Raw genomic sequence first — 27,409 nt, forward strand, 5'->3', positions numbered from 1 at the left:
GGGAACATGGAATTATTGAAACCGACGACCATAGTCAAATGTATTCCTGGGGCCAGAGCAGGCAGTATTCAGTTTTTATGCTCCACATATCTGGAATAAACCCCAACAATTTGATGCATGTAGTTGATACTATGTGCCAGGTAGAACACTCAATGACATAAGGGGGCGCTGTGGAGACCCTGGGCCACATTCGTGGCCAGCCCTCTGTCCCTGAGTAGCAGTTACAATATTTGATATTTGTTTTTACCAAATTTGTCTATGGGAAGAGCCTCAAAAATGTGGCAGGAAAAGAAGAAAATAAGCAAACAATAGGGCCTTCCACCTCTGGTTGCAGGCGCCCTCCGGTGGACACCGGGGGCAACGTACCTCCAGTGCTACACTATGCACCACTGGAGAGCATGCACCAAACATGCATTTTGATGCTTACCATCACTTGTAGACCAGACCATTAACATTTCATGCAAATAGAATGATGATTGCTACACGAGGAGTACATCTGTAGCCAGCAGGTGGCAGAGACGGCTTTTGATTAAAAATCTCATTCCTTATGATGAGACATCATCATTGTCTGACAAGTTTGTGGCTGGATGTGGTAAACTGCTTGGAGTAATTAATAAAACTGTAAAAAAAAATTAAACTTACCTTAAAACTAAAGAGAAATGACAAAAAAATATGTTTACATAATAATTTAACCTGAAAGCGAAAAAACTTACAAACCTGTCAGTGCAGTCCCTTTCCTTTGATACATGAAAAATGACAGTGGTAAATGTGCCCATACACTACTGGGTACAAATGCTTCTGTATCTGTATAGTGTGTGTGTGTGTGTGTGTGTGTGTGTGTGTGTGTATGCAGTATGTATCTACATGATCTCACCTTGGTGAATTGAATCCACTGTCAACCGTGATGGAGCTGGAGTCCATACTGTCCAGTCTAGCAGAATGTACTGACTGCTGGATTTGACTGGATTCTGGAAGGTTCTCTTTAGCACCAGGGAAGGTGAGGGTTCTTTCAAACCTTCGCTGTAGGTCCCTCTCCTTCTCTCTCTCCAACAGCCACTGCATGGTGCCTGCTCCACCCCCTACCATCCCAACAATGCCTCCTCCAGCCTTCTCATCCTCTCTTCGACTTTTAGTATCACCTTCCTCAAGTTCATCGTCATCTGAGACGTTGTAATAGTCGAAGGACGCCTCTGCAGCACTGGTAGAGGGTGCAATCCCCTGTGGGGGGGCAGATGGTGTGGCAATCAGAGGTTTTGGAGCATCAAAGGCCTCCTGGGAATCAAGTGCATCGCATGATGAGGACTGAGTAGAACAGGCAACGGTAGGGGGTTTTCTCAGGGAACTGTAGCCAGGTAAAGGTAGGCTAGGGGGAGGTTTGAAGAGAGTGTCTTTACTAAAGATCTCCTTACGTTTCTCCTGACTAGTGGAGGCACTATGGGGGAGTCGTCCATTTGGAAGGGGTGGGTCAGGGATAGTGAGAGGTATGGGAGGCAGGCTGCTACCTTTAGGTCCCACCTTTAAGTCCTCCTTATTTTCTGAGGAAAGGGGCGTCTGTCTGTCTGTTTGCCTGTCAGTGTTGCCTACTTTTAATCCATCATGGCTACTTTTGGCCAGAGTCCCCTGTGGGTTTGCTCCTATGAGAACAGCCTCAGAGGAACCAGAGCACTGGAAGTAATCATCAGAAGCAGGCTTGGGCAGTGGTTTTGGGGAGTATGCTGGCAGGCTGTCCCTGCACTTATTCTTCTCTAAGCTCCTCCCACCATCTAACCCCAGAGCATCCCCAAGATGCTTAGTTGACGGGTGTGTGGCACGAGAGTAGTGAGAAAAGCTCTGATTGGCTCGCAGGGTGCCATCATCAGTATAGTAACGGCTCCGGTCGTCATAATAATCAGGTGGTCCAATCAACCCTGCTCCAAGCGGTCCTTTGGAATTGTCCATGGATCTGGAACGTTCCTTGGCCTTGTCACTCCGTTCATTTCTGGACTTTCTCTCCTGGGTGTGGGAGTGTGAGCGGTGTACTTTGGAGTGGTGGGCTGATGGTCCATGGCTTGGCTCGGGGAAAGGCATTTCTGTGCGGCGCTTGGCAAGCTCTCCAGACACATCCCATTCCGGTGTAACAGGCAGGTGGGAGGCATCAAGAATGTTAGGGTTGCTATGTGCCAGATGAAGCCGGGCCCGCTGTCGCTCCATGGCCAGAGTGTGTTCCCTTGGTGACCTAGCCAATGATGATGAGTAGACTCTATAATCCCTGTCTGCCTGCTCTAGGTGGGAAGCGTCACCTGCCTCACCACGGGATACCCTTGTTTTGCTATGTGAGCGGCTGAATTTGGTCTGGGGCTGCTTCCTGTGTCTACCCCCACTTCTCCTACTCCTAGAGCTCTGATTAGCTGATGAGGCTTTGCTCCTCTGAGCACGCTCTTCTTCGAGGCGCTTCATGACCGCTGTGTGTCGGGCAAGGTTCTCCATGGTAAGGTCAGGGTTGATTCTGCGGATGATCTCCATCTCTACATGACGTGGCAGCTGGCTTGGCACCTCCTCATCACGAAGCGGCCACTCCTCAGGGGGAAACTGTGCTGAGAAGGTGGCCAACTGCTTGGTCTTATCCTTCTTAAAGCTCAGACGGAACAGCTTCAAACCAAACTTCCTACTGCCTGTACCACTTCCTCCGCTGGCCTGTTTCTCTATATCTGCAGTTCCTCCTCCCCCATTGCCTCCACCTCCTCGGTGCTTGGTTAACGTGTCCGTCTTGAAGGTGAACCCGAGGGTGCTGCGGTTCTTTTCTGTGCCGCCCCCTGTTTGCTGGGGAGGTGTTTGTGGGGAGTGTAGGGACGAGTGCAATTCCCGAAGGTCTTTTGGGGATCGGCGCTGTAGAGTAGTGTGGTGGCTTGGAGGGTCGTCTCCACGGTAAGTGTTGTTGTAAAAAGAATCCCCACCTCCCCCGCTGTGGTTCTGGCTGGACTTTGGGTGTGTTCTATCTCGCACACCTCCAGAGGTGGATGGGGTGATGGTGCCAGAGAGAGGGGAGGTGCACTGCGTCTGTTGATGCTGCTGTTGGCTCTGAATTTGCTGCTGCTGCTGGTGTCTGTCGATGGATCTTTCATCTAAGTGGTACCACTTAGAGCTCGTTCGGATTAGGCTCGGTGTGATAAAGTAAGTCTGAGGGGTTACAATAAAATATCCGTCTGGTGTTGGGTAGATCTTCCGTTCATGGACCAGCATACTTAATGTGTGATGCAGAACCTCCTCCGATGGTGTAGGAACACCTGAGAAAAATAAGAGATAAGAGTCAGTTAGAACAAGGAAATTCTTTCAGATAATTAGGTTTAACTAATAACTAGTAATCACACCTCAGGAAACTGATAAAATCATGATTGTGTAAAATCATTTTGTCATGGTAATGGACTTTATATATAGTGATTTTCCAGTCTTTTTGACCACTGAAAGCACTTTATAGTACAAGTTCACCCACTTGACTCACACATTCATACACATTCATACACTGGTAGCACAGCCGTCAGAGGAAATTAAAGGAGACATTATGTTCAGTTTCAGTTTCATAATTTTGATTTGGGCTATTACTTGAAAAGGTTTACATGCTCTTTTAATGTGTCAAAGTAGCTTTATTGTCAATTTACTGAGGGGTCAGACAGCAGGACTCAATGAGGAGTGTTGCTAACAGTAATATGATGAGGCTTCTCAATGTAATATAGCTTTCCATATCTGGCAAACTAGACTGTATAGTGGTTTACGGCTGTGCCATATCATACCGTCCAAGATAATACCGGTATAAATTTTTAGGTGATACAAAAATGTGATATCGCGATATCAATTTTAACGCAATATCACATCAATGATATAGCGACGCAGTGACGTATAATGCATTTAAGTTCCCTAGCGTTCATGCACTCAACAACGACATAAGCCCAAAGATGTCTGGGAACCAGAGCAGCGTGTGTGTCAGTCAACGTCAGCCTGCTGATCTGCCCCCACTGCTGAAAAACAATCCTTGACGAAACACTGTGGTAATCCCCAAGAAAAGATGCAAGGCATCTGTTATTTAAGGCTTGATAGCATTTGTATTTTATTTTCATAAGCAGTGAGTGTTTACATTTTGACCTAAAGGTTTGTTGGTTTTGCTGCCGTTTGTTAATTTATACTTAAAATTTGAGGTCAATTTTATTAGATGAAAATTTGTACAGTAGCTAGCTAGTTGGAAAAGAAGGACGGAAAATGCCCTTCATTCTGTGGCCCTTGTATTACAGGTCTCAGCTGGGATTGGGATTCAGAAAATGTCCTTGTATGCTGACCATGGCTCAATCCCATTTTACCCCTTGCCCTTACCCCTAAGCCCTACCCCTCGGTTTTGCGCGTTTAAGTGTAGGGGTAGTGGTGTCTCAATTCCCTCTGGCATTGAGGGGGAGGGCTAAGGCGGAGGGCTAGATGTTCCTCCAAACGGAGATTTTCCAGACCTATACACCAAACGGAGGGCTGTGAGAAATGCCTTGCTAATCACTGGTACATCGTCTGAAAAAACGTTGAAGGCAACCAAAGAAACTCACAAATTTGTGTGACAACCTTTGTTCGTCGTTTCAATGTATTACGGCGCTTTTCATTATTTAAGCCACAAAAGTCGCAAAGCAGCGTTATGCGTTATATTATTACGACATATGTAAAGTTATCAACTAACTTGTTTCGTCGTTATAAGACCACAGGGTATTTTCAGTGTAATTCACCTGTCCTGTCATGCCCAATATACTGTAATAAGCATGTTTGTTATTTGAATATTCTGGGTATTTCACCATAGTAACTATAACAGCGTCTTCACAATGATATTGCCGTCATTCCGTGCATGTTGAATCTCCGGTAAAAACACGTCGCATCAGCCTACGTGATGACGTATCGTGTTCGAAGGGGTGTCCCATTTTGTAAGGGTAGATTTTCCACCCCTTCCCCTTGTATCTGTGTTTAAATTCTGGATTGAATTAATTGATTCAGGCAATTTTTTGGAATACAAAATACATTTTTTCCAAGTAAACATATTTTGCCAAAATGTATTTATGTATTTAAGATGCTTCCAATCTTATTTTCAAGAAAATCGATTAAAGGATGGTTTAGTTCTTTTATCTGGAAAGGGGGAAAAAACATAGATTTATGAAGCCACAGGAGAAGGGGTGTGTCTGTTCCTAATGTCAGCCTTTACCAATTGGCTTCACAGCTACGCTACATTGTTGACTGGAATAAAAAGGAATCTGTTTGGCTGGACTTAGAATCTTCTCAGGTTAATCGGACCTTACGGTCTCCTATTTACTTTTGAACAAAAAATGATACCAGCATTGGTGACATTATGATTGTGAACACAACTATTGAAGCCTAACAGTATTTAAGAAGATTGGAAGGATGGGAGGGACCCCTATCTTACCTCTTGCCATATGGGGCAACATAGATTTCTCTCCTGGTACCACAGATAGGGACTTTGAGTTGTGGGACAATAATGGGATTGTTACTATTGGTCATTTATATGAAAAGGAAATTACTTTAATTTGATCACATATGGAAGAAACATAACATGCCACTAATAAGTTTGTTTTTTTGAATTATATACTGTATATCTCCATACATAGTTTTTTTTGTGTGCTGACCTTAATATATTTTTTGTTGGAAAGACTAAAGGCATTCTCAACGTGGACACAGATATGGAAATCTGCAAATAAGATTTCAGTTTGTAAAGGAATGAGGGGGACCAAATTCAGGCCAATACATCGTCTGTAGATTACTCTCCAGTTTAGACATAAAATGGATCACAATGAATCTGAATTAATTTTATTCACTGATGAATACTGGAAAATATAGAAGTTAGATTATGTTTAATTCTTGATATCAAACTGAGCATGGATCCTAACTGTCTATTGTTTGGGTTACTAGACACGCAACTTAGAAGCATACATTCTAAAAAACTTCTATTTATTCTTACATTTTGTCCAAAAAAATGTCTTTCTGAAATGGATAGACTGCAAACTTCCAACCATAGCTGGGTGGCATGAGGTCATTTTTTTATATACTACTGATGGAATATTTGTTACACAGGAGGTCTAAGTGTAAGATTAAGTGTGTGATGACAATAAAGATGTATATATAGATTCAAGATTGGCAGGAATTGTGTTGAAGGGTCTGATGGATCACACCTGGGAAACCACATGTTGTACAAGATTGTTTTGAAATTGATTTGCATGAATTACAATATGTAAGTGATCGTAAAGGAATGATCAATTGGTTTATGAACCTGTACGTGCATTCACTTACAGACTTAATTCTACTGTTCTCCACATTGTCTCTCTTTCCTGCCCTCTCCTCGTTTCTCTTCCCTCAAACCTTCTCCCTTTCTTCAGTATGTCCTGCTGTCTCTCCCTCTGTCAATCTGGAGGTATTACTGCCAGTTACATCATAGCAAACATAGCAGCCAAGCCAGAATGATGCAACACCATGCAGACAGACACACACACACACACACACACACACACACACACACACACACACAGGCCCCGTCCACACCACAAGATATTTCGAAAACGATCTTCCCCCCCCCCATTTTCCTCAGCAGGGGGGCCTGAAACTTCTCCGTAATGATGGATTCATTGGAAAGACGCATTTAGCTGTAAAAAAACGGTAGTACCTATTCCCAGCCTATATGTGGCGCTGTTTTCTGCTACAGAACTCCACCAAAAAAGGAGAAGAAGAGGCTGAGCATACAAATACTCGTAGAAGAAGAAGTCGAACAACAACAATAGTAGGAAGATGTTGAGTGAGAAGGGAAAAGTAGACTCCTTTGTTCGGTCCGATTCTGAGTGCGAACTACTGTTCTGACCTATGGTCGCCTCGCTGAGTGGCGAGTTCTGTGCTCCGTGGCTGTGCGTGTGTGGCGTGCAGCGGTGGCCGGAGCTCGCACTTTGCCGGTTCTACTTGCTCTGTGGTCTCAGTGAGGAATCCTCACTCTGAGCAGTTGCCGCGTGACAACTGTTTGGTTTCTCCCCTCTCCCCCGCCCTATGGAGTGACCGAGCAATAGTATATATTGCCCTGGCGACCCAAGAAGAGTCAGCATCTGATGCAGCACCGTCACAAGCCTGTGGTCCGCCATTGTTGTTGTTTGAGATGCCGCGGGCGAGGGTCGAGGGGTTGGGTGGGGCGATGACATCATCGTATGCGTATCTGGCGTTCACACAAACTCAAATACACAAACGCAAGGGGGGGGATTTATCTTCTCCACCCTGGGACCTGGATTCAAAAGAGTGCGTTTTCAGGCAGCGAAAACTGTGGGTGCGTCTGGACGGGTATTTACAAAAAATTCGCATTTGTGTAGACAGGGCCACAGACAACACACACACACACAGAGAGCAGATCAACACCGCAAGGTTAAAAAACACTTGCGAGCGAGCATTTCTGCTCCGCGGAGGCAAATATCGAAGATGATCTCAAATCAGATTTTGAAATTACCCAAGGCTGCTTAAAGATACAAGATGGGAGAAAATCAACTGATCCTCAACCTGTGGCTGGGAAGCGACCCATCATGTGAATGGGCAGAAGCACAGGCAGGCAGCAGCCAGTGAGTGACCTGAGAGAGAGCGTGTGACCCAGCGAAGGCAGGAGTTAATGTGCGATGCCGGTTGCAGTGTGACGATTTAATAAATAAGTGTAAAGAAGAAGTCTCGGTGTGTTTGTCCTTTGCTTCACTGTCTTGTTGCAGCGAGACGTGAACAACTCTCCCTCCCGACTGATTCAGAGATTCATGCCTCATTTTGCACTTTAATTAGCTTTTTGGCATATTTTAGTATTTTGTTAAAAACAACAACGCATGTGGTCTTTTGCAAACGTAAATGATGTACGTGTTCATTTACATACAGAGTGGGTCAGTGAAATCATGACGACGCATGTGGAGACACATTCTGTTGCCGGGTGAGAACAGATGAACTGAGAGCTGTCCACTTTCTCAAAGAAAGGCGAAAGACTCCAACAAGCCAACATGTAAACAGTTTTACAAATCGGTGTCGACCAGAGACGGAAACACCACAAGAATTTAGAGAGGTAATATTGCTTTGATATCATCCCGAGGGAACAATGTTACGTTAGCAGTTCATTCTAGTGTCAGTGTTTCTGTCTCTGCTGCAGTGAAGAATGCAGGAGAACGACGGAGAAACTCAACATCAGCAGGGACTTTTTATTTCTCTTCTGTGATGGCAAACACAATGTTACATTATGCAGAGAAATACCCCCCCCCCTCACAGTTATACTTTTATGTCATTTGATTATTATTAGTCATTCATTAAAAACCTTGTTTTTAAAATTGCCTGTACCTGTTGTTAATTAAAAAAGAAAGAATGAAAGAAATGTAGTTGTGTGTGGGACCTTTTTTCTTTTTATCGTGCCATTGAAAGTGGTATAGAGTATCGTTTTTTATACAAGTATCATATCGAAGTCTAAATTTTGGTATTGTGACAACCCTAATCTGCTCTCTGTTAGTTAGTCCCTGCGAGCTGACACAGTGTAGCTCCTTCAGCTCTCGACTTCTCCATCAACATTGAGACTCTGTGGTGATGAACCTGGTGTGACTCTGGTCGACCAGCTGTCCTTCAGTGACGACCCGCTCCTGTAGATTCCTCCTCCACAACATCAGGAGGATTCGTCCATTCTTCACAGAGAAGGCAACGCAGGTTTTGATGCAGGGTCTTGTCATGTTACACCTGGATTACTGCAACTCCCTTCTAGCTGGTCTGCCGACATGTGACCTCCGACCCCTGCAGCTCATCCAGAATGCAGTCTTGAATGCAGTTGAAGACCTCCCCAAGCAGAACTTGGGGAGGTTGAAGACCTCCCCAAGTTCTCCCACACTACACCGCTCCTCCGCACCCTGCACTGGCTTCTGGTGGTGGCTCGAATCTGATTCAAGGCACTGGTACTCGCCTACCGTGCTGCGAATGGTTCAAGCCCCTCCTACTTCCAGAACATGGTCAAACTTTACACCCCAGCCCGTCCACTCCGCTCTGCTACTGCCTAACAACTTGCTACTCCCTCACTGTTTCTGTTTTCTCTCCCGGTTCCTCACCTGTTCAGACTGCATCTTACTCCCTGAATTTATTATTTAAAAAAATAAAATAAATTGAAATGAGGGGGATGAAGAGCAGGACCTTGTCTGTGGACCGCAGATTCCTTGATGGGGTGTAGGGATGGAGAAGGTCCAGTAGGTATTTGGGGAAATAACAAGCGTAGTCCAAATCAGAAGCCCACGGTTCACATTTCTATTAAATTCTACCCGCTCGGCGTTACACCCGCTGAGAAAACAACTCGTTTTTCTTCCCAGTGATTTTTGTAGCATCAGAGCTTCTCACATTCAGTGATTCTCTCATTATATTTGAAGTGGATCCAACTGTTGACCCGTCTTGTATCTCTTCACTGTATGTTATCTGAGCTCCTATAGCCAGTGTGTCAGTGCATAGCTGGGTATGGACTAACACTGTTGTCAGTTGCTTTATTGTTGAGATGCTGGTGAAAACAAAAGGTCGCTGAAGAACATATGTAGTCAAAGTTTTAAATATAAGTACTATGAGATAAAATGTTTTCTTTGAAATATGGTCTCACAAAATATAATACAATCCAACAGGAATATACAACTCTTCAGGAATTACATTGGACATGATTATATATATTAAGATACTTAGGATAATAAATACTTGAATGATGAATAATGAATATACTTCATTCATTGACAAAATTCAAATTTGTGTGTGAAGCAGCAGCAGACATAGTCTGGTGGGTGGTGTGTGAGCCAGTCTTACCTGGAAAACATGTCTGCAGGTGTTCAGTTAGGGCCTCCTGAGTGACAGTCTTATGGGCAGAGTTCATAGCGGAGATAGCCAATAGCAATACCTCTCCCAAAGGGATGAACTGCGATTGGCTGATAGGGGACATACTGATGGGTGACACATCACCTGTGAAAAGACAAAAATCAGTAGTTTAATGTCAGTGTTGGAGCCATACTGGTTCAAATGTGGCAGAACCAGAACCTGGTGCTGTTTTACATCCCAGATGTACAGTGTGTACAGTACCTCTTGGAAACTGAAGAAACTCTGTTGCATTTCATGCAATGATTCTCTTCCCTCACTTCCTGTCACACCTCTACTCTTAACCAAACCAATTAAGTATCACTAAAGATCACTAATTAAATCAAAATGTTGCCTCTTTTACTGCCAAAACATCTAGACCTAAATATGAACATTGTTACAACCTCATTCACAGAGACATATGAAGCCAAAATATGATTTGAACATGAAGGCATTGAATCATCACCATAGGTACGTTGTAGGTACAGTGCCCTCAGAGTCGGCCTGGTTGGCTGAGACATATTTATTACACAATATATAATTCAAGAAACTTTTGAGAACTGTTAAGAATCATTTCATCCTTTCTCAACATGTTTTGCAGCTGCAACCCAAACACAGACCTGGACAGTGTTGGATGGTTCATAATAACGTACATGTGTTGGTTAATGCATCACATCATGACAGCAGACAGAGTTCATCATGTTGTCAACTCGTGACTGACAGTTCAGAGAAAGTTTGTCAGTTTCTGTAATTAGAAGAGTTCAGGACTGAGCTAGAATTCTGACCCAAAATACAGACGACCAGACTCCATGAAGGTCTTAACAGATTTAAGTCTTTCAAGAGAGAGAGGGTGAAGATGGAGGGTGTTGACTATGAGCAATTAGGTAGAGAAGCAAGAGGCTCCGCACGGCACTTATCTCATTATCATTGGCTGTTCGCATTGTCTGTCAAAACATGGATGGAATTAGTTCTATCGAAGTTCTATCGACCATGTATTAAATTTCTGGGTACTTGGTATCCATCCCTATTGGTAAGACTACAAAACAAAGACTGCCAGATGGCAGTGAATCCATTCTCCACAAAAATAGACTTGGATGTTGTCACATGTACTAAGAGATGAACATTTGGGGCAAGAAAAATACTGTGTAAATCTGATATTTAGTGTCAAATGTGTAGCTGTTTTTAAAGCCTGACATTATTTATAGGTTAATTTATATTATGGACCTTTTTGACCAGGACATGTCCTTTGACTCTCACATAAAACAAGTCTCTAGGACAGCTGATCATATCCAGAACATTAGAAACATCCTATCTTAAAAAGATGCTGAAAAACTAGTCAATGCTTTTGTCACTTCTAGACTGGACTACTGAAATTCATTACTGTTAGGATGTTTCCCCAACAAGTCTGTGAAAAGCCTCCAGTTGATCAAAAAATGCTGCAGCACGAGTTCTGACAGGAACTAGAAAAAGAGATCATATTTCTACAGTGTTAGCATCCCTGCATTGGCTTTTTTTTTAAATTCAGAATAGAATTCAAAATCCTGCTACTCCCTACAAAGACATTAATAATCAGACTCCATCATATCTTACAGAACTCATAGTTCCATATCATCTCATCAGATCACTTGTCTCTGTAAACTCAGGACTACTTGTGGTTCCAGAGTTTGAAAGAGTAGAATGGGAGGCAGAGCCTTCAGCCACAAGGCCCCTCCCCTCCCATGCTCTCACACACACACACACACACACACACACACACACACACACACACACACACACACACACACACACACACACACACACACACACACACACACACACACACACACACACACACACACACACACACACACAGGTTCCTTGTGGAGCTGTATGCAGCGCCCCTACTCCGCTCGTTCACAGTCACACTGAACATCAGAACAAATGACGCTGCCCTCTCCCAGGCTACGCCACTTCATAGAGATTGAGATTATTTGGTCATCCAAGATTGAATTTCCTCACTCAAATATAAATGAATCTAAGTAACCAACACGAACCATTAGCTGCTAGTTCTTACTGAATATATTTGTGTAATAAACAGACCAATGATCTGTAAACACAGCAAATATTTTAAATTGTAGATGAACGTTTACTACTGACTTCTGAAATCCTCTACGCAGTACCTGGTCTAGATTCATGTTACACATGTCAAAGGCTGCAAAACAACAAAAAGCTTTAGGAGCAAAAGATTCTGTCTTCCAGGCAATATTATGAAAAGACAGATTGAAGGTAGGCAGAAGAGGACAGAGCCCAGTTTGGAGACGTCTACCCTGACCCCTCCATACAATGACAGCTGAAAGACCAACACACAGAGTGAGAGGGGGATGGGGCAAAGAACAGCTGAGTGAGAGGCCATTCCCTCTTACTTCTAATGGTGTTCACACAGTATTTTTTTTACAAATCTCAGTGTAATTCCCTACATGGATCATGATAATAATGTTATAGATTATCATACGATACATGAATATGAATTCAATCATTTTTATTGACCTCAATAACAGCCATTGTGTCTACATGCATGTTTATTGACATGAGAATGAATGTGAACAACAGTCCAACAAGTCTTGCTAGTTCTATCTTCTCATCTGGTCTCATTGTATGACTAATCAATTGCTGGTTTGGTCTATAAAATGTTAGTATTTTTCTAAAGGCACCACGTCTTCAAATTGCTTGTTTTGTCTGAGGCCTAAACTTGGGAAAACATTTCTCTCAGGACGTGCAACAACCAATGGGCCAATAGAGCACAACAGTGACCGCCAACTTTTTGAACCGCTTCGGTTCCAGAAGTGAATTTCCCATTTATTCATTTACTCCTTTGACATTTCATAGAATCCTTATATAAAGAGTTTTAAGCCTGGAACCAAGCCAATAAACTACGAGATCAATCGTTAACATCAAACATTTTATTTGGAGCAAAAAAAAAGGTAAATGTACATAACTGTGTCCATAAATATAAACTACTCTTCCCATAATCCATTGCAAATGCCTTTCCAACGACTTCAAACTGCCAGTTCGGCTTCTTCTTGAATTTAAGCTTCATCATCATCACTGTAATGAGAGTATTCTGATGTGTTGCAGCTCGTGTTTTGTGAGCGTATAAAGTGTATTACAGCCGTAGAGTTCAGTGGTAGCAGCGGGTACCAGTAACTCGTGGTTGGTGGTTCCTCCGACCCGAGGAGGCGTTTGAGTTTCAACCTCAATCATCACCAGCCGACATGACTACACTTCCCATGATCTCTGGTCCGAACGCGACGCAAATTATTCGCGCAAATATTGATAACAAAGTCAATGCAAAGACCCGACCAGACGTGTATTTGTACCGACGCTCACGTTCACAAGCCCAATACCAGACTGAGGTCGGCGGAGAGTTCCGCTGTGTTCTGAAGACTGTTACTAGTGTAGAGCCTGTCAACATGTATGTGGCCCGTGGTGTTGCTGGTTTCACTTTTCTCTTTGAAACAACACAGAGTGACCTGCAGTAGTTGAGCAGCGGTGACTGATGCCGCGCTGCTCCACAAACAGTTGTTTAATCAAAGTTCTGTTGTTGTATTGACACGTATCCTGTCAGAAAATGTACTTAATTTCTTTGAAGAACACAAAACATATGTATGACAGTGGAAATTAAACAAAAATCCTGATGAAGACAGAATTATTGTGATTAAAATTATGAGGGGAAGAAATCCACTGATATATTGCAAAATCCTCAGGAAATTATATGTTCATTATTTTATAAAATTGCTACTTTTCATCAAAATTCCTGCAGGTACCAAGTTCAATGTTTATGTTCAATTTAATTCATTGTTGATTTTAGTTAATCGTTCTGTGCTGTTTTCATGCAAAGAATGATATTTTCAAAAGAAGCTACTTTTCCACCTTTTTTGTAGTTGTATGTGGGCAGAGCATAAAATTCTCATAGATCTAGCCTCATAAATTGCTATCAAAGTTCACCAGATTGATGGATTTAACTTAAAATGCAATAAGTTTTCTTCCTGGGGGGCATGACCCCTGACCCCCCTACAGGGTCTAACGTCCACCCCCCATAGTCTCGCAACATCCTATGGCAAACACTGAACAACCACAGAGAGAGAGAAAGACGGAGGAAAATATGGCAAGTCATCCACAACAAAAAATACTTACTTGCTCTTTAATAAAAAGTATTTTTTTTATGAGATTATAGATTAATTGTTGGAATAATTGGTACAATACAAAAAATAATCCCTTACTGCATCCCTACTATCAAATAAAATTATGGACCTTGTGGTTATTGGATGACCTGTTCCAACAGAACAAACTGCACCTGTGTGTGACCCACAAAAAAACATTTTCATAGCCCTAACAAGCATTCTAGTGATGTATCAGAAATAATCTCCATCCGTGTAACACACCTGAAAACATCATTCATGTACACTGGGCATGTGCATGTGGCTGTAAACAGGAAGCAGATGGTCTGCTCTACAGCTGGTTGCTTAGTTTCAGAAAATATAACAAATGGCAAACAGCAACAGACTGAAGACTGATACGACCTACTGTACATGATTCTGATGATGTAGTCACACAGCAGTAAGCTACACACACATGGACACGACACATGTAGGACATCGTTACACACACAAATGGACACGACACATGTAGGACATCGTTACACACACATGGACACGACACATGTAGGACATCGTTACACACACATGGACACGACACATGTAGGACATCGTTACACACACATTGACACGACACATGTAGGACATCGTTACACACACATGGACACGACACGTTACACACACATGGACACGACACATGTAGGAGATCGTTACACACACATGGAAACGACACATGTAGGACATCGTTACACACACGACACATGTAGGACATCGTTACACACACAAATGTACATGACACATGTAGGACATCGTTACACACACATGGACACGACACATGTAGGACATCGTTACACACACATGGACACGACACATGTAGGACATCGTTACACACACATGGACATGACACGTTACACACACATGGACACGACACATCTAGGAGATCGTTACACACACATGGAAACGACACATGTAGGACATCGTTACACACACGACACGACACATGTAGGACATCGTTACATACACACATGGACACGACACATGTAGGACATCGTTACACACACATGGACACGACACATGTAGGACATCGTTACACACACATGGACACGACACATGTAGGACATCGTTACACACACATGGACACGACACATGTAGGACATCGTTACACACACATGGACACAACACATGTAGGACATCGTTACACACACATGGACACGACACATGTTACACACACATGGACACGACACATGTAGGACATCGTTACACACACATGGACACGACACATGTAGGACATCGTTACACACACATGGACACGACACATGTAGGACATCGTTACACACATGGACACGACACATGTAGGTCATCGTTACACACACATGACACGACACATGTAGGACATCGTTACACACACACATGGACACGACACATGTAAGACATCGTTACGCACACAAATGGACACAACACATGTAGGTCATCGTTACACACACATGACACGACACGTGTAGGTCATCGTTACACACACATGACACGACACGTGTAGGACATCGTTACACACACACGGACATGACACATGTAGGTCATCGTTACACACACATGACACATGTAGGACATCATTACAGATGGACACGACAGATGTAGGTCATCGTTACACATGGACACGACAGATGTAGGTCATCGTTACACATGGACACGACACATGTAGGACATCATTACAGATGGACACGACAGATGTAGGTCATCGTTACACATGGACACGACACATGTAGGACATCGTTACACATGGACACAACACATGTAGGTCATCGTTACACACATGGACACGACACATGTAGGTCATTGTTACACACAAGGACACGTCACATGTAGGACATCGTTACACACACATGGACACGACACATGTAGGACATCGTTACACACACACATGGACACGACACATGTAGGACATCGTTACACACACATGGACACGACACATGTAGGACATCGTTACACACACACATGGACACGACACATGTAGGACATCGTTACACACACACATGGACACGACACATGTAGGACATCGTTACACACACACATGGACACGACACATGTAGTACATCGTTACACACACACATGGACACGACACATGTAGGACTTCATTACACACACATGGCATGTTGGTTGTTGTCTGAATCTGCAGCAGCACTAAGTGTTTCTGATGGATGTAATGAGGAGACATTTTTGAAGCAGCATCGGGCGTTAGCTTACAGCCCTGCTAACTCCATTACTACACACAGAGCTAACAGGAGAGCTAACACACACACAGAGCTAACACACACAGAGCTAACACACATAGCTTACAGGAGAGCTAACACACAGAGCTAACAGGATAGCTGACACAGAGGTAACACACACATAGCTAACAGGAGAGCTAACACACACAGAGCTAACACCTATAGCTAACACACACAGAGCTAACAGGAGAGCTAACACACACACACACAGAGCTAACACGTGCAGATCTAACACACATAGCTAACAGGAGAGCTAACACACACATAGTTAACAGGAGAGCTAACACACACAGAGCTAAGAGGAGATCAGAGCCACGTCGTGAGGCAGAGAGAGGGAACAGAGTGGTGAGAGATAAAGGGAGAACGATCGTCCATGTCTGTCGTAATGCAGTGGTAGTAAACAATCAGCCAGCCTCCTTTGTCTACGGCGTTAAACCGCACCCCCTCCTCTGCCATGCCCCCCCTCCCCCTCCTCCTCCCTCTATCACCCTGCACCTCGCTCGCCATCCCTCCATTTTCCAGCTTTTCACAAACCTCTGTTTTCTCTGAGCCACAGCACATTTCCGCCTGTCCCATCAGTTGTCTTCCTCTCTCTCTGTGGAGCCGAGACTCCAATGCTAACTAGCACCTGCTGCTAAACGCTAGTGACAGACAGACTCCTACCTTGAAGGGCTGAGAGCGGTCCACTCCTTCAGTGAAACACAATCCAGTTAAAGGCTTTTCACTGAAGCTTCTGTCTGTCGGCAGCGCTGTTCTCTTTCACACAAACACTCTGCTCCTCCCCCTTCCCTCACTCTCACACACTCTGTCTCTGACACACACACACACACACACACACACACACACACACACACACACAAATGAGCATTCAGTCAAGGGCTACCCACAATCCCTCGCGCTACACAAAGACAAGGGGGTGTGACCAATCACACGCCGCCTCTCCGCTCCGTTGTATTCTTCCTCTGCGTGATGACCACCGACACACGGGCTGGTGGGTGGGCTGCTCACATGGTTGCCGTGACAACGCATCCACAGTTGCTCTTTGTTGCTATTACTTGCATATTTTCACACACACACACACACACACACACACACACACACACACACACACACACTCAGGCAAGCAACTCTGTATGTGTGTCTACACATGCTGCAGTACTGCAGCTGGGTTCTGGTGCGACCCAGTTAGAACACTAAGGCTGGATGTTGGAACACACACACACACACACACACACACACACACACACACAGAACATTCCAAAACCATGAATGGTAGCTTGCATGAAACCAACAGTGCTATTATTGTATTTTATCATGACGAGGAAGCTGAAGTACTGTACTGTGTTCACTCTGCAGGTAACTAACTGTACCTATAGTACATAGTAATTATACCAGGAAAGTATATATATCAGTATGCCCCATTGTACAAATTACAGCTAGACAGACAGACAGGAGGACAGACGGACGGACAGACAGACGGAGGGACAAACGGACAGACAGACTGAGGGACCAACAGAGAGACAGACGGAGCGACAGACAGACGAACAGATGGACATCCGGAGGGACAGACAGAGAGACGGAGGGACCAACAGAGAGACAGACTGACGGACAGACAGACAGACAGATGGACAGACTGAGGGACAGACAGACGGATAGATAGATGATAGACAGATGGACGGACAGATAGACAGATGGATAGATAGACAGACTTTCCTCAACAGACTTTTCCAGTGATCACAATTTTTTTTACCTAAACCTGACACATTAATTCATTTAAAAAAACAGAGACCCAACCAGAATAGACACCATGATAGGAAAACACCAACGCCAGGAGCAGCATGATACAGTGTTGTTGTGTATGCGCCACACCGGCTGTGGTTGCAGTTACGGCAGTTTCACGACAGTGCCGTATGTGGGGTTGTTCTTGTGGTTACGACAGATGCTTAATGTAGACACGGAATAAAGCAGAGTCAAGTCAAGTGGCGGTCCGAGTGTTACTTATCAAACATAACATTGGCGACGACGATGGAGTTTCCGTTCCCACCTCTCTCTCCCTTCCTTGCTCTTCCTGGCGGAGCGCCCGTTCCATGGACCCGTTGGCATGAATCGTTTTGAAACGTTCATAGCCGCCATCGAGCTAACGAGTGCTAGCGACGACCGGCAAAGAGCAATACTCATTCACAACTTGGGAAGCGAGGGACAGCGGCTTTTTCGGACTCTCGGACCCGCCCCTACATATGCGACATGTGTCGCTCTGCTTTCTGGGCATTTTGCCGCCCCACAGAACGTTATGCTCCGGCGCATTGTTTTCCACCAACGCCGGCAACAAGTGGGTGAGTCTGTCCATCATTACGTAGCCGATCTGAGGGGCCTGGTCAGCCTCTGTAAGTTTGGGGCACTGGAGAATGAACTGGTAAGGGACCAGCTAGCTGAACACACAAATAATCCGAAACTCAGGGAGAAACTTCCGATGTGCCCTGACGATTTGACTTTGGCTAAGGCCGTTGACATGCCATTCCAGCTCGAATCGGCAGCCGGGTTAGCATCACAGCTGGCATCCTCCAGTCCCTCTCTCAACCAGCCCATGCCACTGACACAGACGGTTGGGCCGTTTGTGGGTTCCCCTAGCCCTGGCTCCTCTCAAGACGGGTCTGAAGTGAACTTTGCTGGACAGCATGGTGCATCAGCACACCAGACCTGTGGTAATAGTGGCTCCTCATCGCACCCCACAAGAGGTCAGACCTGCCCCGTCAAGGGGCAGGGGCAGAGGTGTAAACACTGTGGCAGACAGAACCATTTCGCCAGAGTATGCCGCTCTGCCCCCGCTTCCACCAGCCCAGCGCCACGTTCACCTGGCCCGCCAGCACCAACAACCATTCATTCAGAAAGCTCCACCTCTCGGCCATTTAAGTGGTGCACAGTGGAGCTGGACGGGGCATGTCTGCCTTTACTACTGGATACGGGAGCCACATGGTCACTCCTGGATGTTTCTACCATCCGGCGGCTTTTCCCGCTCCGGACACCAACTGCTGGCGCTGAGGATCTGTACGGCTATGGACACTCGAAAATCGGCATGGTGGGCACAATCGCATTCTCTGTTCACCCTGGCAACAACGCTGGCCTGCTCTGTTCGACGGCCTGGGCTGCCTCACGGCTTTCAACCACCAGCCCCTCCTCAACGAAGAGCTACGTCCAGTCATTCAGCCCCTGCGCCGCCTGCCCCTCTCCCTGCACGACGACTTGACAGCTGAACTGCGCAAGCTCTTGGAGGCAGGTATAATCGAGCATGTGAATGCATCTCCTTGGATTGAACCTCCCAAGTACCCACTGCTCACTGTGGAGGAGCTGGTGTCAAAATTCCATGGTTCCTCAGTGTTATCCAAGCTCGACCTTCGCCAAGGCTACCTGCAGGTCCTGCTGCATCCAAACAGCCGCAACCTTACAGCCTTTACAGTGGCCACCCACACCTTGGGAACACATCCATTTGGACATCTGTGGGGTGCTCCATGGCGTTCCACCCTGAGGCAAACGGGGGGGTGGAAAGGTTCAACCAGACACTGAAGAACGGAATCAGAGCACACCTAGCGGATAGTCTGCCTTTTGCAGCGGCACTGCTCCGCACCCTGCTGCACTACCGGGCAACACCACACTCCACTACCGGCAGTTCCCCAGCCCTTTTGATGACGGGGCGTGAACTGCAGCTTCCACTACATCGGCTGAGGACACCTGCAGCTATTGCACCAGCAGCAGCAGCGCACCAACGGCACAGCAGCTCCGAATGAAGCAGTGGTTTGACAAAAGACGGAGAGCGAGACCGCCTTCCTACATGGTGCTGGACTGGATCAGAGTTCGCCAACCCAACCGAAACCACAAACTGCTCTCCTTCTGGTCCACTCCGATGCAGGTCACCGAGCAACTGGGTCCAGCCACCTTTCACCTGTCTGGCGAAAACAAGGTCCTCCTACGTCACGTCGTTACAGTTGGAGATATTACTTCGTGCTTATGGAGAAAATGAGCAAATTCTAAGAAAGTGGAGCACCACAGCTGCAGCTGCAAAGGAGAGACAGTTGGTGTGGGAGGCAATTACTGCATAACAATGAATAAAATAATCAATTGATTGAGGCAGAGGCAGAGGCCGTGGCTCTGGTAGCTGGTCGACTCGGGTGAAAGCCTGTGGGTTCAGGTCTTTCCTTCTGCAGGGATCAATTAACATAGTGTTCCGTCGCAACTGTTTCCACACACACAGAGAGAGGGAGAGAAAGAAAAAGCGGATTTCGTCTCATCCAGCGAAATTGAAAATATGGAGGCCTTCTATCTGTTCTTGGAGTAATCATCACGGGGGACGAAACCTAATTTTCAAGAAGTTGGTTACTTCCTCTGTAGGACAGAGAGATCACCCGATCAGGGCGACGTCTGTACCTGGAAGCGGCGTGAGAGGCTGGCGTCGCGGTGTCGTGTGGGCATCTCCAGTGAGGGAAGAGAGTTGGGCTGTGTCCGAGACCACGCACCTAGGTGGGAGATGAGATGCAGGTCGCTGCGGGAGTCCGCGAGTCTTTAGCGCTATTTCCTTTGTTCGGTATTTGCCATTCCAGAAGGCCATACTTTATTCAGGCTTCTGAGATGACATGCAGGCCGCAGTTCATTTACCCATGGTGCTCCATGCACAACACATCCATGGGTTAAAGCCTACTTGCTAATACACCCGCCATTCCCAAAGTTGCAAGATCCCAGTCAGGTGTGGAACTGTGCTTGCCCACACAAAGCAGGTTACACAGAGAACAGATTTTTTAAAAAGAGGAAATGGATAGGCCCATTAATTGCCTATTTGAGTCATGGAATGCTCCTAATGACCGCTGTTTTATCTCTCCTTTCCATTTGGATAGTGAATGGTGAAAGGTGAATAATAACTGTGTATCATTTGTGGGCGGCTGTGGGTCAGGAGGTAGACGGTTGTCCACGGTAGTTCGCTTCCCCCAGTTAGCATGCCTAAGTGTCCTTTGGCAAGACGCTTCACCTTAAATTGCCTAGTATATGTCTGTTACAGAAAAAGTGTGTGTGAATGGATTAATGTGACAAATATAGTCTATTTTTATAATCTTAATGAGTTATCTGATCTCACCAGTTAGTAGACGGCAGTTTAATATCAGCCCCCTCATTAAATGTGTGACTTTTGCTGCGGGGTATATTTATTCCATTAAGTTTCATAAACACAAATATTTCAACAACATATTCAAACACGGAAAATTCTTCCGATGTAAGCTGGTTGCCTTTATAAAAACTTTGGGAAACCATAACAAGAGTGTGCGATAGATTAGCAGCAACCCCCTGAATGAAACTGTGCATCTTTGAATACAATTGTTCCTGAAATCTCTCAGACTTATAACAATGTTCTAGACATTAATTTACTACTCTGGTGTGTGTGTGTGTGTGTTGACGGAATAGCCCAGCACTGCAGGGGGGCAGCCCTTCTAAACTAGGCCAGCGCTTTGTATCTAATTGAGTGTTGGTGTGTGTGTGTGTGTGTGTGTGTGTGTGTGTGTGTGTGTGTGTGTGTGTGTGTGTGTGTGTGTGTGTGAAGAGTTGATGTCAACTGTGAGAATGGATAGGCTTGTGTGTGTAATAGTAAGGCTACATCCACAATTTATTTCTTATAAATTTTGTTTAAAACAGATCACTGCTAATGATTTGACAACTGCTGTCCACACTACTCCAGTTATCGATCGCCACATTCAGACCTTTTAAATGCAGCTGGCTCCATTTTGGTTGGAATACTCTGAGACTGTTACACTCAAGTGCAAGTGCACTCAAAAGTGCAAGAATCATTAGACATTTATCAAATTCATTCTAGATTTTTATTTTTATTTTTAATTCAAGGAGTGAGGTTCAGTCTGAACAGGTGGGTTTTCAGTCTGCAAAGAAAGCACTGAAGGGATTCTGCTGACCTGAGCTTTTTCCACTATTGAGGAACCAGGACAGAAATCAGACGAGATTTAGATGAACAGTGGCTTCGCCCCTCTTAGTGAGGGAGTAGCAAGCTGTTTTGCAATAGCAGAGTGGAGTGGACGGGCTGGGGTGTAAGGTTTGACCATGTTCTGGAAGTAGGAGGGGCCTGAGCCATTCTAAGCACGGTAGGTGAGTACCAGTGCCTTGAATCAGATTCGAGCCACCACCAGAAGCCAGTGCAGGAGCGGTGTAGTGTGGGAGAACTTTGGGAGGTTGAAGTCCACCCGGGCCGCTGCATTCTGGAGGAGCTGCAGGGGTCGGATGGCACATGTCGGCAGACCAGCTAGGAGGGAGTTGCAGTAATCCAGGCGTAACATGACAAGACCCTGCATCAATACTTGCGTCCCCTTCTCCGTGAGGAACGGACAAATCCTCCTGATGTTGTGGAAGATGAATCTGCAGGAGCGGGTAGTCACTGAGATGTTGGTAACAAAGGACAGCTGGTCATCCAGAGTTCTCACTGGTGATGGAGAGGTCGTTGGTGGGAGACACCTTCTTTGGGAGGAAAAGCATCTCTGTCTTGTCCAGATTGAGCTTCAGGTGGTTCTTCAACATCCACTGAGAAATGTCAGCAAGACATGCAGAGATTTGTGCTGCCACCTGGGGTTCAGATTGTGGAGGACCACATGGGTTGGGTGTCATCTAAGTAGGTATGGTAGGAAAAACCATGCAAGTGAATGACAGGGGGACCCCAGTGGTGAGGTTGCGGGGTTCGGACATCGATCCTCTCCAAATAACCCTGTAGGTGTGGCCCTTGAGGTAAGATGTGAACAGGGAGAGTGCCGAGCCTGAGACTCCCAGTTGTTGGAGGGTGGAGAGGATGATCTGGTGGTTAAATGTGTCAAAAGCTGCTGAGAGGTCGAGCAGGATGACAACAGAGGAGAGGGAGTGATGTTCCTCTGTGACAGCTAGGAGGGCCGTCTCTGTTGAGTGCCCTGCCTTGAATCTTCTTGGGGGTCAAGAAGGCTGATCTGGTGGAGATATGAAAGTTGAGTGAAGACAGCATGTTCAAGTTTTTTAAGAAAGAAATGGAAGAAGAGAGCCTGGTCTGCAATTACTCCAATCAGATAGGTTGTGTGTGGGTTTCTTTAAGAGGATTCACTCTTGCTGCTTTAAGAGTGTTAGGAAAGTAACCAGTTGTCAAAGAGGCTATGTTATAGTATGGATATTGGACAGGCAAAAATGGAGACGTTTGTAAACAACGCTGCAGTCATCCACACTGACTTTCTGATACGTTCTTATCAGTGACGACTCAACCTTAAGGGGTAAAGGCCAAGTGTTGTAAACACTTATAGTTCCACCTCATCAGTCCAAGAAAAGAAATCCCAACTCTAACTTTTCACCGCAGGACAACTTCCTGAATTCAGCAATTTTGAGATTTCTTTCAAGTACGAACAGAATTTACGAGTGGTCCAGATCTGTTGTAGGAGTCACGTAGATTGCTGTTAGTTAAACCAAGTTTTGCACTTATGGATCGGTTTTTCATCACTTTGAAGCTATTATACATATATAAATAAAATACAATTCATAGAATGTATATATATATATATATATATACACACATTTCACCTCACTATGTTGACATTATTCAGTTTAACTCAAACGCAATTCGAAATATAATATAATTCTACATGACTTCATGTACAATAGCCAGGGGAGCACACATCATTGGCAGTCGGCTTACTTCACCGGCTTGTCAGTTGTTAATTGTACCTAGAATTGACTCAAATTAGCTCCTAACATCTCTAGTCAATTCACAGACGAGACGGGAGCGTTCCTACAACAGGGGTCAAATGCAAACTTGTGCCGTGGTAAAGCACACAGTTGGTGCAGTGCATGTGCCTTAACACAGCTGGCGGTAGGCTGCTCTACATGCCAGAAAAGGTACGTTATAATTATTAACATGCTGCATAGTGTATAATATTGCAATGAACGATGGTGTACTGATCCAGCATCAGCAGCAAACATGCCTGTGCAACATCGCCTTTTATGGCTTGAATTTTTTTAATCCATAACAGTGGCTCGCTTTGCTGTGGCAAGTGGGTTTTTTCAAAGCCATTTTCATATGGCTTCATTTCATCTTTATTTCAGTGACAGTGTGACTGACAAGTTATACATTATTAACAGCTGTGCCTAAGTCCAGCACTTAGCTCCTTCTAACTCTGCTAAAACCTACTTTCATTTCTGGGTTTTTTTTCTATACTCTTTAATGCCATTTACATGAATGAACTCTTTCCGACATGGGGCAGGAAGCAAAGCCTTCTATGGTATTTTTGGGGCATTGATATTGCTTCTAGGTTAGTGGCAACTGACTCCTGAGAATCATTTTCATCCGGCATAATCACTGTGCATAATACACTGAAGGACAGTTGGATATAATTATTTTTACTCCGCCAAGGAGGTTATGTTTTCCTTCCTGTCTGTTGGATTCTTAGTTAGCTTTTCTGTGAGAAACACTTTGGCATGGATGTAGGAATTTTTTCTAACATTCTGTGGTGTCAGATTTATGTCATATCTCACGAGTGGGATAAAACATGCTCAACGGTAAAATTATATCATTTAACTAGGGCTGAACGATTAATCGCATTTGCGATCATATTGCGATATGATAAAATGCGATTTTCTAATCGCAAGGGGCGCGATAACACGGATCACGTGATACGCAAGGAAGAGGAGCGGTCGGTGCAAAGAAAAAACAGCAGTCACGCTGCACTTTAACCTGCTGCGCAATGGCCTCAAGCTTGACAGGGGAATCAGAAAATGATTGAGCGGAAACTTTAGTGTCGAAGAGGAGCGCCACGTCTGTTGTGTGGAAGTTTTTTGGTTTTAAAAAGTAGGATGCTGCGCAGCGTCAGGTATTCTGCAGAACATGCCGCGCTACCGTAGAATTTTCACAGGGCAACACTATAAACCTTTATCAGCACTTAAAAAAATACCATAAAGCCATGTACGACAGTTGTCTGGCTAATATGCCAAGCACCAGTGCGCCAGGCAACCCAAATCCACCCAGACACGAATCATTAACGGAAATGTTTGAAAGTATCACTCGATATGAACGCATATTATGTGTGAGGCGCCGACGAGAGCAGGGCGCTTATCCAGTAGCTCCGTACGTGTCGTGTTGTCTTTAGTATTTTAAGTGTGTTTTTTAAACTTTTTACTCTTTATATATAACACTAGCTGTGTAGAACTTTATATATCCTACGGATACAATGATTTTTTACGGACAACATAGCGGTGGATACCTTGTTTATTCAAGGGAGAAGCTGCTTTCACTCCAAACAATGGGACGAACCGGTATTTTTCACCACATACCTGAGGAGCTGAGGATGCGGCACTGCGGCTGCAGAGCCGGAGCGAAGGTGAAGGCTAGCGGCTAAGCGGTGGAAGTACAAGCCCTCAGTTCCGTCGATAGTGATGGGGAATGTGAACTGCCTGACCAACAAGACGGACAAGCTGGCTGCCCTTGTGAGGACGGACCGGACGTTCAGGGAGTTCAGTTTACTTTGCCTCTCTGAAACCTGGCTAACCCAGAACACCCCGGACGCTAATGTGGATCTAGCTGGATTCACTACAGTGACTGTAACAGGGGCTTGTTACGGTGAAAGAGATCGTGTGCAACAGAGACATTGAGTTGCTGGTTGTTGGTCTCAGACCGTACTACATGCCTAGAGAGTTCTCCCACGCCATTGTTGTTTGTGTTTACGTTCCTCTGTGTGCGCACGCAGACACCGCGTGTGACGTCATGCACTCCACCATCGCGAGACTGCAAACACAACATCCAGACGCATTCATCGCCATCTCTGTAGATTTTCACCACGTCACACTGGACTACACACTGCCAGACTTTCACCAGTTTGTAAACTGCCCCACAAGGAAGAACGGGACATTATCCTGTATGCCAACGTAAAGGAAGCGTACACTGCCACTCCTCTACCCCCACTGGGAAAGTCTGATCATAAACTGGTTCTGCTTACACCACAGTACAAACCACAGATCCAGAGACAGTCCACGACCACACGCTCCTTCAGGTAATGGTCTCCTGGGACAGCGGAGGCTCTGAGGGACTGCTTTGAATGTACTGACTGGAGCGTCTTGCAGGAAGCACATGGTGAGGACATCGAGGGGGCCACACACTGCATTACTGACTACCTTAACTTCTGCATGGATGTCGTGGTCCCCACTAGAACGGTACCCTGCTTCCCCAATAACAAGCCCTGGATCACCAGTAATGTCCTTGACATTACTGGTGATCCAAAAAGAGGGCATTCAGGGATGGTGACAGAGATGAGCTGAAGCGCGTACAGGGGCAACTCAAGGTCCATGTGAGAGAGGCAAAGAGGGACTACAGAAGGAAGGTACAACAGAAGCTGCAGCACAACAACATGAGGGAGGTCTGGGATGGCATGAAAACCATCACAGGCTGCAAGAAGAATGGCAACATCACAGGAGAGGGGGATGCTGGGAGAGCAAACCAGCTAAACCTGTTTTTTTTAACAGGTTTGATACTCCAGCTCCCACAAACAACGACGGCCCACTTCACACCCCCACCATGTCCATCACCTCCCCCAACGCTAACACCATGTCCATCACCACTCCAAACTGCAGACCACCCCCACCCTCCACGCCCATGGACAGCTCACCCCCCTCCCCACCACCAACCCCCCTCCCTACCATCATCAACAAGGATCAGGTGAGCAGAGAGCTGAGGAGGCTTTGTCCAAGGAAAGCAGTGGGCCCGGACAGAGTGTGTCCAAGGATGCTTAAAGCTGGTTCTGCTTAACTGGGGGAGCCACTCCAGCACGTCTTCAACCTAAGCCTGCAGCTGGGGAGGGTCCCAGTGCTCTGGAAGACTTCATGTCTCATCCCGGTTCCTAAGAAAAAACACCCCAGGGAGCCGGGTGACTTCAGACCAGTATCACTGACATCACACATCATGAAGACCTTCGAATGGCTGCTGCTCCATGTCCTCAGACCCCAGGTCCACCACGCACAAGATTCACTGCAGTTTGGATACCAGGAGAATGTGGGCGTGGAGGATGCCATCAGCTACCTGTTCCATAGGGCCTACTCTCATCTGGATAAGGAGAGCGGCGCTGTGAGAATCGCATTTTTTTTTTACTTCTCCAGCGCCTT

The 27,409-nt window shown here is 45.5% G+C and overlaps 1 protein-coding gene across 3 annotated transcripts in view; it reads right to left on the reverse strand.

Moving 5' to 3' along the window:
* LOC118319289 (storkhead-box protein 2) overlaps positions 1 to 27,409 on the reverse strand; it is a 48,577-nt gene that overhangs the window by 2,388 nt on the left and 18,780 nt on the right. The window contains exons 1-3 of one of the 3 annotated variants that reach the window (XM_035649567.2): positions 16,934 to 17,118; positions 9,826 to 9,978; positions 875 to 3,263 (exon numbers count right to left, since the gene is read on the reverse strand). In XM_035649567.2, the coding sequence (XP_035505460.1) occupies positions 875 to 3,263; positions 9,826 to 9,958 (2,522 nt within the window). In that variant the 5' untranslated portion in view covers positions 9,959 to 9,978; positions 16,934 to 17,118. Of the gene's footprint in view, positions 1 to 874; positions 3,264 to 9,825; positions 9,979 to 16,804; positions 17,119 to 27,409 lie in introns of those variants that run through there. The other 2 variants (XM_035649568.2, XM_035649566.2) reach the window with 2 other exon arrangements.

Source organism: Scophthalmus maximus, chromosome 9 (genome assembly GCF_022379125.1).
Source record: "Scophthalmus maximus strain ysfricsl-2021 chromosome 9, ASM2237912v1, whole genome shotgun sequence".
NCBI lineage: Eukaryota > Metazoa > Chordata > Actinopteri > Pleuronectiformes > Scophthalmidae > Scophthalmus > Scophthalmus maximus.